This window comes from Thalassophryne amazonica, chromosome 22, assembly GCF_902500255.1.
Source record: "Thalassophryne amazonica chromosome 22, fThaAma1.1, whole genome shotgun sequence".
Lineage (NCBI taxonomy): Eukaryota > Metazoa > Chordata > Actinopteri > Batrachoidiformes > Batrachoididae > Thalassophryne > Thalassophryne amazonica.
The window spans coordinates 36,279,686-36,297,918 of NC_047124.1; the positions used below are offsets into that span (position 1 = coordinate 36,279,686).

Below are 18,233 nucleotides of genomic sequence, written 5' to 3' on the forward strand. Positions count from 1 at the left end.
CTTCACTGCCAGAGAGCTTCGTGTGGCTACAGCTCCCCCTGCTGAGGAGGCTATGGACACGAGCAGGGCCAAAGTGAAAACAAATGTCAGACAAAGGAGGCTGGCCCGCGGGGAGTGTTTTGTCTGCGGCTCTTGTGAGTACATGCAGAAGGACTGCCCTAAACGGTCAAACTACAACGCCCGTCCTTAGAAACTGGGCTAAGGGTGGGCCATAACACACACGCGGGAAAACCCCGCAAATCTGCACGAATCCCAGTAACAATCCTTTGTGGGGATTTAACCCTTCACACCCCAGCACTGGTAGACACGGGGTCGGAAGGGAATTTGCTGGACAGCAGATGGGCAAAGGAAGTAGGGCTCCCCCTGGTGGCTCTGCCGGCACCATTGCAGGTGCGAGCACTAGATGGCACCCTGCTTCCATTAATCACACATCAGACACAACCACTGACTTTGGTTATGTCTGGGAATCACAGGGAGGAGATAGTGTTCCATGTAACACCATCTACCTCCCGAGTGATTTTGGGCTTTCCATGGATGGTGAAGCACAATCCCCGGATAGATTGGCCGTCCGGGGTTGTCACGCAGTGGAGCGAAACCTGCCACCGGGAGTGTTTAGGATCCTCGGTTCCTCCCGGCACTACGGCTAATGAGGAGGTCAAAGTTCCCCCCAATCTATCGGCGGTGCCAAAGGAGTACCATGATTTTGCTGACGTTTTCAGCAAAGATCTGGCGCTCACTCTTCCCCCGCACCGACCGTATGATTGCGCCATCGATTTGGTCCCGGGCGCTGAGTACCCGTCCAGTAGGTTGTACAACCTCTCACGTCCGGAACGCGAATCAATGGAGACCTACATCCGGGACTCCTTAGCTGCCGGGCTGATCCGGAACTCCACCTCCCCGATGGGTGCTGGTTTCTTTTTTGTGGGTAAAAAAGACGGCGGACTCCGTCCATGCATTGATTACAGAGGGCTGAACGAGATCACGGTTCGCAACCTATACCCGTTACCTCTGTTGGATTCAGTGTTCACGCCCCTGCATGGAGCCCAAATCTTTACGAAATTGGATCTTAGAAACGCGTACCACCTGGTTCGGATCCGGAAGGGAGACGAATGGAAGACGACATTCAACACCCCGTTAGGTCATTTTGAGTACCTGGTCATGCCGTTCGGCCTCACTAACGCCCCCACGACGTTCCAAGCTTTGGTAAATGACGTCTTGCGGGACTTCCTGCATCGGTTCGTCTTCGTATATCTGGACGATATACTCATCTTTTCCCCGGACCCTGAGACCCATGTCCAGCATGTACATCAGGTCCTACAGCGGTTGTTGGAGAACCGGCTGTTTGTGAAGGGCGAGAAGTGCGAGTTCCACCGCACTTCTTTGTCCTTCCTGGGGTTCATCATCTCCTCCAACTCCGTCGCCCCTGATCCAGCTAAGGTTGCGGCGGTGAGAGATTGGCCCCAACCAACAAGCCGCAGGAAACTACAGCAGTTCCTCGGCTTTGCAAATTTCTACAGGAGGTTCATTAAAGGTTACAGTCAGGTAGTTAGCCCCCTGACTGCCCTGACCTCCACCAAGGTCCCCTTCGCCTGGTCGGATCGGTGCGAAGCCGCGTTCCAGGAGTTGAAACGCCGGTTCTCGACTGCACCAGTTCTGGTGCAGCCTGATCCTGATCGCCAGTACATAGTAGAAGTGGACGCCTCTGACTCAGGGATAGGAGCCGTGCTGTCCCAGAGCGTGGAGGCTGATAAAGTTCTCCATCCTTGTGCCTTTTATTCCCGCAGGTTGACCTCAGCTGAATGGAACTATGACGTCTGCAATCGGGAACTTCTTGCGGTGAAGGAGGCTCTTGAAGAGTGGAGACACCTGCTGGAGGGGGCATCGTTACCCTTCACGGTTTTCACGGACCATCGGAACCTGGAGTACATCCGGACAGCCAAGCGGCTGAACCCCAGGCAAGCCCGCTGGTCTCTGTTCTTCGGGCGCTTTGACTTCCAGATCACGTATCGCCCCGGGACCAAGAACCAAAAATCAGATGCATTGTCCCGGGTGCATGAAGAAGAAGCCAAAGCGGGGCTGTCGAACCCCACCGAGACCATCATCCCCGAGTCCACTGTCGTGGCCACCCTCACCTGGGACGTGGAGAAGACCGTCCGGGAGGCCCTGACAAGGAGCCCGGACCCGGGGACTGGCCCCAAGAACAGACTGTACGTCCCACCAGAAGCAAGAGCTGCCGTATTGGACTTCTGTCACGGGTCCAAGCTCTCCTGTCATCCCGGAGTGCGTAGGACCGTGGCAGTAGTCCAGCAGCGCTTCTGGTGGGCGTCCCTGGAAACCGACGTCCGGGACTACGTCCAGGCCTGTACCATCTGCGCCAGGGGCAAGGCAGACCATCGGAGGACGACGGGACTCCTCCAACCCCTGCCAGTGCCTCTTCGCCCCTGGTCTCACATCGGCCTGGATTTCATCACGGGCCTCCCGCCGTCCCAGGGCAACACCGTGATTCTCACGATAGTGGACCGGTTCTCCAAGGCGGCCCACTTCGTGGCCCTCCCGAAGCTCCCGACGGCCCAGGAGACGGCAGATCTCCTGGTCCACCACATCATGCGGCTGCATGGGATACCATCGGACATCGTTTCAGATCGTGGTCCCCAGTTCTCTTCACAGGTGTGGAAGAGTTTCTGCAAGGAGCTGGGGGCCACCGTGAGTCTCTCGTCCGGGTACCACCCCCAGACAAACGGCCAGGCAGAGCGGGCCAACCAGGAGTTGGAGCAGGCCCTTCGATGTGTCACCTCCGCGCATCCGGCGGCCTGGAGTCACCATCTGGCCTGGATCGAGTATGCCCACAACAGCCAAGTTTCGTCTGCTACCGGCCTCTCCCCTTTTGAGGCATGTTTGGGGTACCAGCCCCCATTGTTCCCGCTGGTGGAGGGAGAGGTCGGTGTGCCCTCGGTCCAGGCCCACCTCAGGAGGTGCCGCCGGGTGTGGCGGGCCGCCCGCTCTGCCCTGTTAAAGGCCCGGACGAGGGCCAAGGCCCATGCGGACCGCCGGCGTTCCCCGGCCCCCACATACCAGCCCGGGCAGGAGGTGTGGCTCTCGACCAAGGACATCCCTTTGTGTGTCGACTCCCCAAAGTTGAAAGACAGATTCATTGGACCCTTTAAGATCCTCAAGATCATCAACCCGGCCGCAGTGAAGCTTCAACTCCCGGCTTCACTGCGGATTCACCCTGTCTTTCATGTTTCCCGTCTCAAGCCACACCAAACCTCGCCCCTCTGTACTCCGGGACCTACGCCGCCTCCTGCCCGGCTCATTGATGGGGAGCCTGCCTGGACAGTCCGCAGGCTCCTGGACGTCCGTCGTAAGGGCCGGGGTTTCCAATATCTGGTGGACTGGGAGGGGTATGGACCTGAAGAACGCTCCTGGGTGAAGAGGAGCTTCATCCTGGACCCGGCCCTCCTGGCCGATTTCTACGCAAGACATCCGGACAAGCCTGGTTGGACGCCAGGAGGCGCCCGTTGAGGGGGGTCCTGTTGTGTGGGCCGCTGAAGAGGAGGTACTGCTGGCCCACCACCACCAGAGGACGCCCTGCTTGGAGTGCGGGCTCCAAGCACGAGAGGGCGCCAGACCTAGAAGAAGTGACAGCTGTCATTCATCCCCTGCACCAGCTGTCACTCGTTCATCATCATCACCACCATAAAAGCCGGACTGCAACTCCACCTCCTCGCCGAGAAATCGACTACCAGTACCAAGGTAATTTCTCTGCTGACTAACACTGTGTGTGTAATAACCTGAACTTCTATTGCAGCCGTTTTCCTGGAGTGTTGCCTTATCTGGAGGATTGGCGTTTGGTGTGACAGCGACGGCTTTGCCTCACACCCCATCTCAGATAAGTGGTTGACCAGGAGCTGCACGAGTGTGTGTGATTTGGAGGTGGAGGTGCTCCCTCCTAACTGTGTTTGGACTGTGAATTACTGAGTGTGCGGACTCACACTCACACATCATATCTCTGCTTTCTGCCAGCAGTACCAGGGTCGACAGCCGAAGACAGAGGCCACCTGGGGACTCGGGACTTGGTGGCTCCGGTGTTCTTCAGACCGTCGGTGGTGGAAGCCGTGTGGGACGCGGCTTCTCTCTCGTCAGGGGTCTTCTATCTTCGAGCCTGCCCACACGTCACCTGGTGTTTATTGACTGTGAAGATTACTGTACGTTTCGTTGTGTATTATCACAACATTAAATTGTTACCTTTTGGCTTACTCATTGTCCGTTCATTTGCGCCCCCTGTTGTGGGTCCGTGCTACGACACCTTCCCAACAAAATCTGACTTTTTGTTGACCGTTCTTGAATGTAAGGACTAACGTCTAAAGCCCAGAAGAGGAACAAAATGTGGTTTCGTGTGCACTTTGACGACACCAAACAGGCTTTGTTACTGTCAGAGAGGCTTCAGATGATCTTCATTTCAGGAACAAAGGGAAACACGCTCATTTGCTTTCATTGCTCATTTGCTGTTGCTACAACAGTTTTTGGTTGGTGGAGAAATGAAAGCGAGTCGAGGCTGAATATGCGTGTATGTTCTAGTTTGATGTGGATTTTGACGTAATTAATTGGGAGCGGATCAGAGGATATTAAGTGAGCGCTATATTAATAAATAAAACCTTCAACATCAACAGGAATCTGGATAATGACTAATTTCAAACGTCAACCAAACGGCAAATCAGACTCAAATATGGATGTACAGAAAGAATTATTTATGTGTATCAATTAAAATCTGATTGGCTATGTGCTGCCACTGCTTACAAATTAAAACAGCTCCTGACTCTAAGATGAAGGCACGGCTCTTCTCATTAGACATCCTCCTTATGAACTTCTCACTGGTGTCTGTGTGCGTGGAAACGTCCCACATTCGGCCTGGACGTATCGTGAGGGGAATTATTTAAAACGAAATTCCAGGCAAATCACATTGTATGTGATTAAACAAACGAACGGAGAGAATCACGGGAGGCATTCTTGTTGTTGTTGTTGTTGCTCTGTGTCACTTTGCGTTTCCTCTCCTTTGGCTCTTTTCTCCCTCTAAGCTTCCCTCTTTCCTCACACTGGATTTAATTGTTGTAATTGTGGTGCTTCAGTAGTTTTTGTCAACATGCTTTAAAATGTCACTCCAAACTCCCGCCGTCTCCGCGGCAGCCTTAACCGGGTCCGACCTGGCAGGAAGCAGCGCTCAGACTCTGTCAGAGCGTTTAACGGCAGAAGTTAGCTGCCACAGCGCTCCGGTCAGAGATGGTCTAAAGAGTGAATAAACGGAATAAAGAGCACGAAGAAGTGGAAGATGTCTGTGGAATATCTAATGGGCTGGATGTATTATTAATGCCGCAGCCAGAACTCAGCCCGAGAACACTGTAATTAGGAGTTGTTGTTTTTCTAAAGCAGGCATCGGAAAATATTCCAAACACGGACAACAAAGGGAAAAAGTCTACACGGATGCCTTGTTTGGTTTACATTGTAATTGTTGTGAAGTTAAGCGAGCCAATTAGGCCGTGATTATTTTAGCGTAGACAAGTCGCCCTGAGGATCACGTTCATCCGTCGAGTTTCACAACAAAAGCAGAAAAGTTGAGCTTGAAATTAGAGCCATCTGTTTGTAGTTATTTTGGATGTGTTAATGATATAGTTCTAAATGTTTACAGCGATTATTCCGGCTGGTGTTCGCTAATAGGCAGCTTCTGTCTATTTTCATGATCTGCTTATTTGTTTTAGGGCAAAGATTCCAAAGCTTTGTAGAAAAAAGTAAAGTAGTCTGAACGATTTTCCACAAGCAGGCAGAAGTTTAATAAGACAGTTGGACAAACGACAGAATCATCATCAGTTTGATCAGTATTAAAAATGACTTTTTGATCATGTGATGAGCATCGTTAAAAACGTAGTAATAAATGTATTTAATAAGCACTTCAAATGAAGAAAAATCAGCAGAGTGCTAAGCTAACGGGCTAACATTACTTTGGGAGTTCATTAGATGATATTTTGGGGGGCTGAGCAGTGGTTCTCATAAGTTTTTGGTTTTCGTGTGGGCATCAAAAATGACAGCTCAGTAAACACAGATTAACACCTGAACAGAAATGAAGCGATAATCGGTGAGTCGCTACTGACGCTTTGAAATGCCGCATGCACAGTGAAGGCAGGGCGGACCGATTTTTAGAGGGGACCGTCGGTCAGTGACACGTCTGAGATGATTGGTTTCCCTCTGACCAACACCAGCTGTCAATCAGTGGCCACACCCCTAATGTGTTAGAAAAGCTGGGCTTTAGTGAACATGACCATGACATGATGATGTCTGAAAGTCAATAAATACATACAAGGTGCATTCAAAAACTGTTCGACCTTTGGCCACAACAAAATCACTTACTGACCTGGGGGGCTGAAATCCTAATCCTCTTCAAAGTAGTTTAATTTAATTTAATTAGCTTATAATGCACCAAATCACAGCAAAAGCCGTCTCAAGGCGCCTTACACTAAACAAGTCAACATAAAATTGAATAAATAATTAAAAATAAATAAAAAAAATTCAAATGCATAAATAAAAACAGAAGTAAAAGAATAAAACAAATAAAAATAAAAACTATTCATAAGAAAGAGAATAAAAATACGTCTTCACTTAAAAATGTCCACGGACTCAGACTGCCTCACGATTGCAGAAAGACTGTTCCACAGGGTTGGTGCACTATACGAAAAGGCTCTTTGACCTGCTGACTACTTCTTCACCCTGGGAACACAGAGAAGTCCCGCATCCTGTAACCGCAAAGCCCGGGCCGGCATGTAGAGTTCCACCAGATCAGCAGTAGTCTCCTTGGGACTTCCCCCAGCAGTTCTGCCACTGATGGAAGCATTTCTGGAAGACCTCTTTTGGAATGGTGTCGATGCACAAATCTGGGGAAGGCTACAGAAACATTTCTGCTGCTTTGAAGGTGCCAATGAGCACAATGGCCTCCATCATCCAGAAAAGGAAGTGTAAATTGTGTTTGTCAAGAGAAATTGTTGTCCTTCTGTTGATCCTTCTATCGGTCTGTGCAGCCAGACTTTCTGCATCCTAAAACTTGAGAAACTAAAATGCTCAAAAACTAAATTTTTAAACATTAATACTGGGAGGTCAAAGATCTGCCTGCCAAAAAATCATGCATTTATGGTATTTATATATAATTTTATTTTATTTTTTTACTGAATCTTGGGTTTCAAATAGGAAATGCACAGAATCCCTGAAATGCTCACATTGCCTGTTAGATGGCGACAAAAGCTGCTCAAATGTGCAGCAACGTCTCGACTGTTTGTTCATTTTAAGAGAAGTTAACTCTTGGCAACAATAAGGTGGACAGCTAAAAATCAACTTACAGTTGTGTCCCTGGCCTTGTGGGCAACTTACTTCTTATAAATGACTTCCAGAAATACTCACTGGTTATAAGTTGCTCCAGAGTTTATGCTGCAGGACTTCAAAGCTAGTAAACCAAAACAAAACTGTGACTTGTACTCCAGAACACACAATAGTTCACTAACAAACTGCCAAATGCACAAAGACCAGCCTGAAACCAAATTGAATGAAACTCGGTAACTGTTCAGTAAGTTTACGTCTTTAATGTTCCTGATCTGGGTCGGGGTCCTCTGTAGTAATTTAACTGTAGGTGGTAACGGTTGGACTTTGAGTAAAATGCATGTTTTTATCTCTTTGTTTTAGGAGCGATGTCAGCAGTTTGCGATGTGTCCCAGCATATCCTGGACAACACCCGGTGCCATGACAACCACCTGCAGCTTTGCCGGGTGCAGAAACTGCTGAAAGGGCGAAAAACGAAGGTGTTGGCTGCAGGTTCGGACCTCTGATCAGATATATTTTTGCATGTTTCGCTGTCTACCCTTTGGGACGTGGTGAGAAGGAGGTGCAGGTACAGTGATGGGAAATGAGTTAGCCACGGAGAAGGGTTTTATTCTGAAGGCGCTCGCCTGGATTGCGTTTAATCGATGGAAGGCATCGGACTTCCTGCAGGAGTTTTGCACATCAAACTGGCCCCTGAATAATAAGTGTTACCTCTGACTTTCCCACTTTATCCTTCCCTCTCTCGTTTATTCCTCCTCTCCCGTTCTCCTTCCCTGTGTACTTGTGGAGCGGTGGCCACTCTCCCTCCTGTTGGCGCTCTCTGGAGAGTCCGGCCTCCTCGTTGCTCTGCTCGGCCTGCCAATCTCCCCCAGGACCAATTAGAGCCCAGCCTCATCTCTCGGACCAGCAGAGAAAAAGGAAGCCCGAGTGTTTGTGTGTGTTTGCCGGCTACGTGCGGACGCACAAAGCCTCGGCGGTGTTTGTTTGCCGGCTCGGCTATGCGGCCGTCTTTTATGTGCGTGTTTGCGGATGTGTGGATGTAGGTTGGGTGCGAGCTCTGAATAGCAGCTTATCTCTCTAATGCCGATGTGGGAAGTTTCAAAAGCTTCCTCTCATCCAAGTTCTCAGGCCTTCACAACTCTGTCAGCTTCCCTTCCAGCCAATAAAGCTCCAGTCCCTCCAGGCAGACTTCAGAGCAGCAGCGGCACCACCCCGCCCCGCAACCCCATGCCGACCCGCTCTCCTTCCTCCCACCAACAGCATGTCTCATGTTGGTAAAAGAAAAGCTCTGCCTTTTACAGATGAGAGGCGTCAGAGCCTCTCAAACATATTAAGTAGCTCGGTAGGAGATGAGGAGGGCGATTGTGAGCCACAAAGGCTGAATCAATGGGACATCGATACAGCAGACAGCCAGCCTGTTCCCGGGGAGGCGGCACATTTCTGTCTGTCTCCTTCACTTTCAAATAATGAGATCTCATATTTTCTATTATCTCTGACATCGGACTTTTCCACATTTGTCTTCATGGACTTTGTGCACAATGATGTAAATTGTGTTTTGTTATTTTTGTTTTCTTCTTAATAAGAATTACTGCATTTTCTCGACTGCAAGTCATTTTATCAGCTCTTTGATTTGGGATGTTTGTGGATTGTTTTAGCGTAGTGTTATTACGTCCACCAAGGATGTAATAATATAATCTGCGTTTATAACATCCACACAGATGCTGAGAATGACAGCCTCAACACTGCATTTAATCTATTATTAGACTCTATTGGCTTTGCTCAAAAAGTAAATGAGTCCACCCACCATTTTAATCATATCTTAGATCTTGTTCTGACTTATGGTATGGAAATAGAAGACTTAACAGTATTCCCTGAAAACTCCCTGCTGTCTGATCATTTCTTAATAACATTTACATTTACTCTGATCGACTACCCAGCAGTGGGGAATAAGTTTCATTACACTAGAAGTCTTTCAGAAAGCGCTGTAACTAGGTTTAAGGATATGATTCCTTCTTTATGTTCTCTAATGCCATATACCAACACAGTGCAGAGTAGCTACCTAAACTCTGTAAGTGAGATAGAGTATCTCGTCAATAGTTTTACATCCTCATTGAAGACAACTTTGGATGCTGTAGCTCCTCTGAAAAAGAGAGCTTTAAATCAGAAGTGCCTGACTCCATGGTATAACTCACAAACTCGTAGCTTAAAGCAGATAACCCGTAAATTGGAGAGGAAATGGCGTCTCACTAATTTAGATGATCTTCACTTAGCCTGGAAAAAGAGTCTGTTGCTCTATAAAAAAGCCCTCCGTAAAGCTAGGACATCTTTCTACTCATCACTAATTGAAGAAAATAAGAACAACCCCAGATTTCTTTTCAGCACTGTAGCCAGGCTGACAAAGAGTCAGAGCTCTATTGAGCTGAGTATTCCATTAACTTTAACTAGTAATGACTTCATGACTTTCTTTGCTAACAAAATTTTAACTATTAGAGAAAAAATTACTCATAACCATCCCAAAGACGTATCGTTATCTTTGGCTGCTTTCAGTGATGCCGGTATTTGGTTAGACTCTTTCTCTCCGATTGTTCTGTCTGAGTTATTTTCATTAGTTACTTCATCCAAACCATCAACATGTTTATTAGACCCCATTCCTACCAGGCTGCTCAAGGAAGCCCTACCATTATTTAATGCTTCGATCTTAAATATGATCAATCTATCTTTGTTAGTTGGCTATGTACCACAGGCTTTTAAGGTGGCAGTAATTAAACCATTACTTAAAAAGCCATCACTTGACCCAGCTATCTTAGCTAATTATAGGCCAATCTCCAACCTTCCTTTTCTCTCAAAAATTCTTGAAAGGGTAGTTGTAAAACAGCTAACTGATCATCTGCAGAGGAATGGTCTATTTGAAGAGTTTCAGTCAGGTTTTAGAATTCATCATAGTACAGAAACAGCATTAGTGAAGGTTACAAATGATCTTCTTATGGCCTCGGACAGTGGACTTATCTCTGTACTTGTTCTGTTAGACCTCAGTGCTGCTTTTGATACTGTTGACCATAAAATTTTATTACAGAGATTAGAGCATGCCATAGGTATTAAAAGCACTGCGCTGCGGTGGTTTGAATCATATTTGTCTAATAGATTACAATTTGTTCATGTACATGGGGAATCTTCTTCACAGACTAGGGTTAATTATGGAGTTCCACAAGGTTCTGTGCTAGGACCAATTTTATTCACTTTATACATGCTTCCCTTTTTAGTATTATTAGACGGTATTGCTTAAATTTTCATTGTTACGCAGATGATACCCAGCTTTATCTATCCATGAAGCCAGAGGACACACACCAATTAGCTAAACTGCAGGATTGTCTTACAGACATAAAGACATGGATGACCTCTAATTTCCTGCTTTTAAACTCAGATAAAACTGAAGTTATTGTACTTGGCCCCACAAATCTTAGAAACATGGTGTCTAACCAGATCCTTACTCTGGATGGCATTGCCCTGACCTCTAGTAATACTGTGAGAAATCTTGGAGTCATTTTTGATCAGGATATGTCATTCAAAGCGCATATTAAACAAATATGTAGGACTGCTTTTTTGCATTTACGCAATATCTCTAAAATCAGAAAGGTCTTGTCTCAGAGTGATGCTGAAAAACTAATTCATGCATTTATTTCCTCTAGGCTGGACTATTGTAATTCATTATTATCAGGTTGTCCTAAAAGTTCCCTAAAAAGCCTTCAGTTAATTCAAAATGCTGCAGCTAGAGTACTGACGGGGACTAGAAGGAGAGAGCATATCTCACCCATATTGGCCTCTCTTCATTGGCTTCCTGTTAATTCTAGAATAGAATTTAAAATTCTTCTTCTTACTTATAAGGTTTTGAATAATCAGGTCCCATCTTATCTTAGGGACCTCGTAGTACCATATCACCCCAATAGAGCGCTTCGCTCTCAGACTGCAGGCTTACTTGTAGTTCCTAGGGTTTGTAAGAGTAGAATGGGAGGCAGAGCCTTCAGCTTTCAGGCTCCTCTCCTGTGGAACCAGCTCCCAATTCAGATCAGGGAGACAGACATCCTCTCTACTTTTAAGATTAGGCTTAAAACTTTCCTTTTTGCTAAAGCTTATAGTTAGGGCTGGATCGGGTGACCCTGAACCATCCCTTAGTTATGCTGCTATAGACGTAGACTGCTGGGGGGTTCCGATGATGCACTGTTTCTTTCTCTTTTTGCTCTGTATGCACCACTCTGCATTTAATCATTAGTGATCGATCTCTGCTCCCCTCCACAGCATGTCTTTTTCCTGGTTCTCTCCCTCAGCCCCAACCAGTCCCAGCAGAAGACTGCCCCTCCCTGAGCCTGGTTCTGCTAGAGGTTTCTTCCTGTTAAAAGGGAGTTTTTCTTTCCCACTGTAGCCAAGTGCTTGCTCACAGGGGGTCGTTTTGACCGTTGGGGTTTTACATAATTATTGTATGGCCTTGCCTTACAATATAAAGCGCCTTGGGGCAACTGTTTGTTGTGATTTGGCGCTATATAAAAAAAATTGATTGATTGATTGATTATTTATTTGTCTGTCTGTCTATCTGTTAGCAGGATTACGTCAATACTACTTCACGGATTTTGACAAGGTTTTCAACACAGATCGACATTAGGCCATGGAAGACCCCATTAAATTTTGGAGCTGATCTGGATCCGGATTCTGGATCAAGTTTCACTTGATATAGGCTTTGACTGGTTAGGTTAAAACGACTTCACAGATTTCTGCCTGAGATCCCCACCGCGGTAATTTTATGTGGTAAGCGAACTTAAGACTCAAATATTGACAGGAGATGGACTTAGAAAACCAGATGCTGTATTAAAGAGATGCCCACATTGAACAAGTGAGTCACCATCACAGCGCTGGGATCTTGAAAACAGATGTCACATGCACTGCTGCTAAGAAGAGCCCCGACCCCTGGGCTCCCCTGCATTTTAAGCCTGCACTTGGCCAACCTCCAAGTGGGTGGGCCTTCCCTGCTGGGTGGATCAGTGGAGCTATGTGATTGGGTGAAAAAGTGCTGCATTTGTCCTTACGTGTGCATGACATGTTTATGTTGTTCATCTGAACAGTATGTGTTCTGTTATGTGTTGGACGCAGGACGGAGAACCAACCAGCGTTTGAAGGACCCAGTATGAAATAAGCAGAGCACGGTACAAAGCATAACAAAATTTAATGACATAACAGTGATGTGGAAAAGAACAAACAAATAAGTGCGCGGTCTGCGAGGTGATAATACGGTGCGCTCCCAGCTGCACAAACGGTTCAGAGCCAGAAACAGTTCGGACCCAAGGACCCCGCCGACACCCCCCAGGTGGCCGCGACAAACCGAGTCTGTGAAAGAAGAAACCATCATGTGAGTCCACACTCCACACACAGAGAGACCACTCAAAGGTGTACATAAACAGCAAACACTTCCTGGCTTAGTTACTAATCAGCTTCCCACCCTGCAGGCATGGAACACCCTGTTCACATACTCAAACTGCAGTGGAAGCTGATTAAACGACTAACATAACAGCTCAATATAATAAGGTGTGAGGGACACCACATTTACTGACTGTACTAATGTTAGTCACAAAACCTAACGTACCTCAGGAAGTGTGCTGACGAGCGTGAGACCTCACCCCCTCCTCTTTCACAGACCATGGCATCAAACCTGGACGTTCTCTGCATCCATAATGATGAGATGGCTCTCAAGACGACGATCTCACCCGTCTGGTCACAAGGTCGAGTCTCTGGCAAATACACACTGTGTACTCCAGACTTAAATGCCACCATGCTCCAATCCGTGTAGATGCACCACAGCTGTGAGTCCTGACGAGCTGCACATGATCAGCCTCAGGTGATCAGGGTGAGGTCCTGATAACTCAGCCACACAGCCACTCAGTCCTAAACGCGTGCCACCTGGAAGGAAAAACAAAAGACAGAAACAGAAGAAAGAAACAAAAAGCAGCCAGGCACCCCCAGCCATACAACAGTGTTCAGGACCTTGTGATGGATGTTTGTGTCAGCATTAGCACAGAACAAAATAGTTCATGACACCTGCCTGCCCCAAACGGAGACATGTAGACCTTCAGTTTTATCAGGTATGTATCATCAAGTTGGTCTGAGGACAAGCATCATGGAATATTCTGCCCAACAGATTCTCATCAAATTTTCACCACGGAGAGATATTAGGTCATGGAGGTGATCTGGAGCCAGATTCTGGATCAAGATTCACTTTGTATAGGCTTTGAAGGATTGTGTCAAAACTACTTCATGGATTCTCCCCACATTTTCACCACAGGTAGATATTAGGGCATGGAAGACTCCACCAAATTTTTGAGGCGATCCGGATCAATCAATCAATCAACTTTTTTCTTGTATAGCGCCAAATCACAACAAACAGTTGCCCCAAGGCGCTCCACATTGCAAGGCAAGGCCATACAATAATTATGAAACACAGTCTACGTCTAAAGCAACATAACCAAGGGATGGTCCAGGGTCACCCGATCCAGCCCTAACTATAAGCCTTAGCGAAAAGGAAAGTTTTAAGCCTAATCTTAAAAGTAGAGAGGGTATCTGTCTCCCTGATCTGAATTGGGAGCTGGTTCCACAGGAGAGGAGCCTGAAAGCTGAAGGCTCTGCCTCCCATTCTACTCTTACAAACCCTAGGAACTACAAGTAAGCCCGCAGTCTGAGAGCGAAGCGCTCTAATGGGGTAATATGGTACTATGAGGTCCCTAAGATAAGATGGGACCTGATTATTCAAAACCTTATAAGTAAGAAGAAGAATTTTAAATTCTATTCTAGCATTAACAGGAAGCCAATGAAGGGAGGCCAACACGGGTGAGATATGCTCTCTCCTGCTAGTCCCCGTCAGTACTCTAGCTGCAGCATTCTGAACCAACTGAAGGCTTTTTAGGGAACTTTTAGGACAACCTGATAATAATGAATTACAATAGTCCAGCCTAGAGGAAACAAATGCATGAATTAGTTTTTCAGCATCACTCTGAGACAAGACCTTTCTGATTTTAGAGATATTGCGTAAATGCAAAAAGGCAGTCCTACATATTTGTTTAATATGCGCTTTGAATGACATATCCTGATCAAAAATAACTCCAAGATTTCTCACAGTATTACTAGAGATCAGGGAAATGCCATCCAGAGTAACGATCTGGTTAGACACCATGCTTCTAAGATTTGTGGGGCCAAGTACAATAACTTCAGTTTTATCTGAGTTTAAAAGCAGGAAATTAGAGGTCATCCATGTCTTTATGTCTGTAAGACAATCCTGCAGTTTAGCTAATTGGTGCGTATCCTCTGGCTTCATGGATAGATAAAGCTGGGTATCATCTGCGTAACAATGAAAATTTAAGCAATACCGTCTAATAATACTGCCCAAGGGAAGCATGTATAAAGTGAATAAAATTGGTCCTAGCACAGAACCTTGTGGAACTCCATAATTAACTTTAGTCTGTGAAGAAGATTCCCCATTTACATGAACAAACTGTAATCTATTAGACAAATATGATTCAAACCACCGCAGCGCAATGCCTTTAATACCTATGACATGCTCTAATCTCTGTAATAAAATTTTATGGTCAACAGTATCAAAAGCAGCACTGAGGTCCAACAGAACAAGCACAGAGATAAGTCCACTGTCCGAAGCCATAAGAAGATCATTTGTAACCTTCACTAATGCTGTTTCTGTACTATGATGAATTCTAAAACCTGACTGAAACTCTTCAAATAGACCATTCCTCTGCAGGTGATCAGTTAGCTGTTTTACAACTACCCTCTCAAGAATCTTTGAGAGAAAAGGAAGGTTGGAGATTGGCCTATAATTAGCTAAGATAGCTGGGTCAAGTGATGGCTTTTTAAGTAATGGTTTAATTACTGCCACCTTACAGGGCTTCCTTGAGCAGCCTGGCAGGAATGGGGTCTAATAAGCATGTTGATGGTTTGGATGAAGTAACTAATGAAAATAACTCAGACAGAACAATCGGAGAGAAAGAGTCTAACCAAATACCGGCATCACTGAAAGCAGCCAAAGATAACGATACATCTTTGGGATGGTTATGAGTAATTTTTTCTCTAATAGTCAAAATTTTGTTAGCAAAGAAAGTCATGAAGTCATTACTAGTTAAAGTTAATGGAATACTCAGCTCAATAGAGCTCTGACTCTTTGTCAGCCTGGCTACAGTGCTGAAAAGAAACCTGGGGTTGTTCTTATTTTCTTCAATTAGTGATGAGTAGAAAGATGTCCTAGCTTCACGAAGGGCTTTCTTATAGAGCAACAAACTCTTTTTCCAGGCTAAGTGAAGATCTTCTAAATTAGTGAGACGCCATTTCCTCTCCAACTTACGGGTTATCTGCTTTAAGCTACGAGTTTGTGAGTTATACCACGGAGTCAGACACTTCTGATTTAAAGCTCTCTTTTTCAGAGGAGCTACAGCATCCAAAGTTGTCTTCAATGAGGATGTAAAACTATTGACAAGATACTCTAACTCCCTTACAGAGTTTAGGTAGCTACTCTGCTCTGTGTTGGTATATGACATTAGAGAACATAAAGAAGGAATCATATCCTTAAACCTAGTTACAGCGCTTTCTGAAAGACTTCTAGTGTAATGAAACTTATTCCCCACTGCAGGGTAGTCCATCAGGGTAAATGTAAATGTTATTAAAAAATGATCAGACAAAAGGGAGTTTTCAGGGAATACTGTTAAGTCTTCTATTTCCATACCATAAGTCAGAACAAGATCTAAAATATGATTAAAGTGGTGGGTGGACTCATTTACTTTTTGAGCAAAGCCGATAGAGTCTAATAATAGATTAAATGCAGTGTTGAGGCTGTCATTCTCAGCATCTGTGTGGATGTTAAAATTGCCCACTATAATTATCTTATCTGAGCTAAGCACTAAGTCAGACAAAAGGTCTGAAAATTCACAGAGAAACTCACAGTAACGACCAGGTGGACGATAGATAATAACAAATAAAACTGGTTTTTGGGACTTCCAATTTGGATGGACAAGACTAAGATACAAGCTTTCAAATGAATTAAAGCTCTGTCTAGGTTTTTGATTAATTAATAAGCTGGAATGGAAGATTGCTGCTAATCCTCCGCCCCGGCCCGTGCTACGAGCATTCTGACAGTTAGTGTGACTCGGGGGTGTTGACTCATTTAAACTAACATATTCATCCTGCTGTAACCAAGTTTCTGTTAGGCAGAATAAATCAATACGTTGATCAATTATTATATCATTTACCAACAGGGACTTAGAAGAAAGAGACCTAATGTTTAATAGACCACATTTAACTGTTTTAGTCTGTGGTGCAATTGAAGGTGCTATATTATTTTTTCTTTTTGAATTTTTATGCTTAAATAGATTTTTGCTAGTTATTGGTGGTCTGGGAGCAGGCACCGTCTCTACGGGGATGGGGTAATAGGGGGATGGCAGGGGGAGAGAAGCTGCAGAGAGGTGTATAAGACCACAGCTCTCCTTCCTGGTCCCAACGCTAGACAGTCACAGTTTGGAGGATCCCAAAAAATTGGCCAGATTTCTAGAAATGAGAGCTGCTCCCTCTAAAGTGGGATGGATGCCATCTCTCCTAACAAGACCAGGTTTTCCCCAGAAGCTTTGCCAATTATCAATGAAGCCCACCTCATTTTTTGGACACCACTCAGACAGCCAGCAATTCAAGGAGAACATGCGGCTAAACATGTCACTCCCGGTCTGATTGGGGAGGGGCCCAGAGAAAACTACAGAGTCCGACATTGTTTTTGCAAAGTTACACACCGATTCAATGTTAATTTTAGTGACCTCCGATTGGCGTAACCGAGTGTCATTACTGCCGACGTGAATTACAATCTTACCAAATTTACGCTAAATCTGATCTGAAATCTATAAAGGGAAATCTTGATTCTGGATCAAGATTTCCCTTTATATTGGCTTTGAAGGATTTCTTCAAAGCTACTTCACAGATTCTCACCAAATTTGCACCACAGAAAGACTTTTGGAGGTGATCTGGATCTGGATTGGTGGACTTCAGAAATCTCTGATCGCTCTTGTTATTGTTGTTGTTTATTGTTATTATTATTATTTATTATTGGAGTTTCTTTTGTGGGCAGCACAATAGCTTAGTGGTTAGCACTGTTGCCTCACAGCGAGAAGGTCATGGGTTCGATTCTGTGTGTTCTCCCTGTGTTTGTGGGGCTTCTCTCAGGGTGCTCCGGCTTCCTCCCACATCCAAAGACACACAGGTTAGGTGGACTAGATACTTTAAAATTTGAATTGTCCACAGGTGTGCGCATGTGAATGTGTTTGTTTGTGGCCCTGTGACAGACTGGCGTTCTGTCCAGGGTGAACCCCACCTCACATGCACACACCTGTGGACAATTGCTGGGATAGGCTTCAGCCCCCGTTCCCTTAATTGGAGTAAGCGGTTGAAGATGAGTGAGTGAGTTTGTTTTGTTGGGTGGTTTAATTTCTGTGAAGGTTCTATTGTAAGTCCCTTTGGCTGCTCCCTTGTTTGCACTCGGGGTCGCCACAGCAAATCCAAGGTGGATCTGCATGTTTAATTGGCACAGGTTTTACGTCGGATGCCCTTCCTGACGCAACTCCACATTACATGGAGAAATGTGGCAGGGGTGGGATTTGAACCCGGAACCTTCTGCACTGAAACCAAGTGCATTAACCACTTGGGCACCACCCCTGCGTGAAGGTCCTATTTAATTAGTAAATAAATCGTTTTGGGGGGTCGATAAGATACCCGGGTTAGGAACTCAAAAATTTACAGTGCAGATATATCTTCTGATATGGACATTAAAAATGACATTGATTACTAACATTTCATGA

The 18,233-nt window shown here is 45.6% G+C and overlaps 1 protein-coding gene across 1 annotated transcript in view; it reads left to right on the forward strand.

Annotated features, from left to right (window-relative positions):
* The window catches only part of arhgef39 (Rho guanine nucleotide exchange factor (GEF) 39), a 151,430-nt gene that overhangs the window by 64,768 nt on the left and 68,429 nt on the right, over window positions 1-18,233 (forward strand). The window contains exon 6 of the mRNA XM_034163553.1: window positions 7,720-7,848. Coding sequence (XP_034019444.1) covers window positions 7,720-7,848 — 129 coding nt within the window. The remainder of the gene's footprint in view (window positions 1-7,719; window positions 7,849-18,233) is intronic.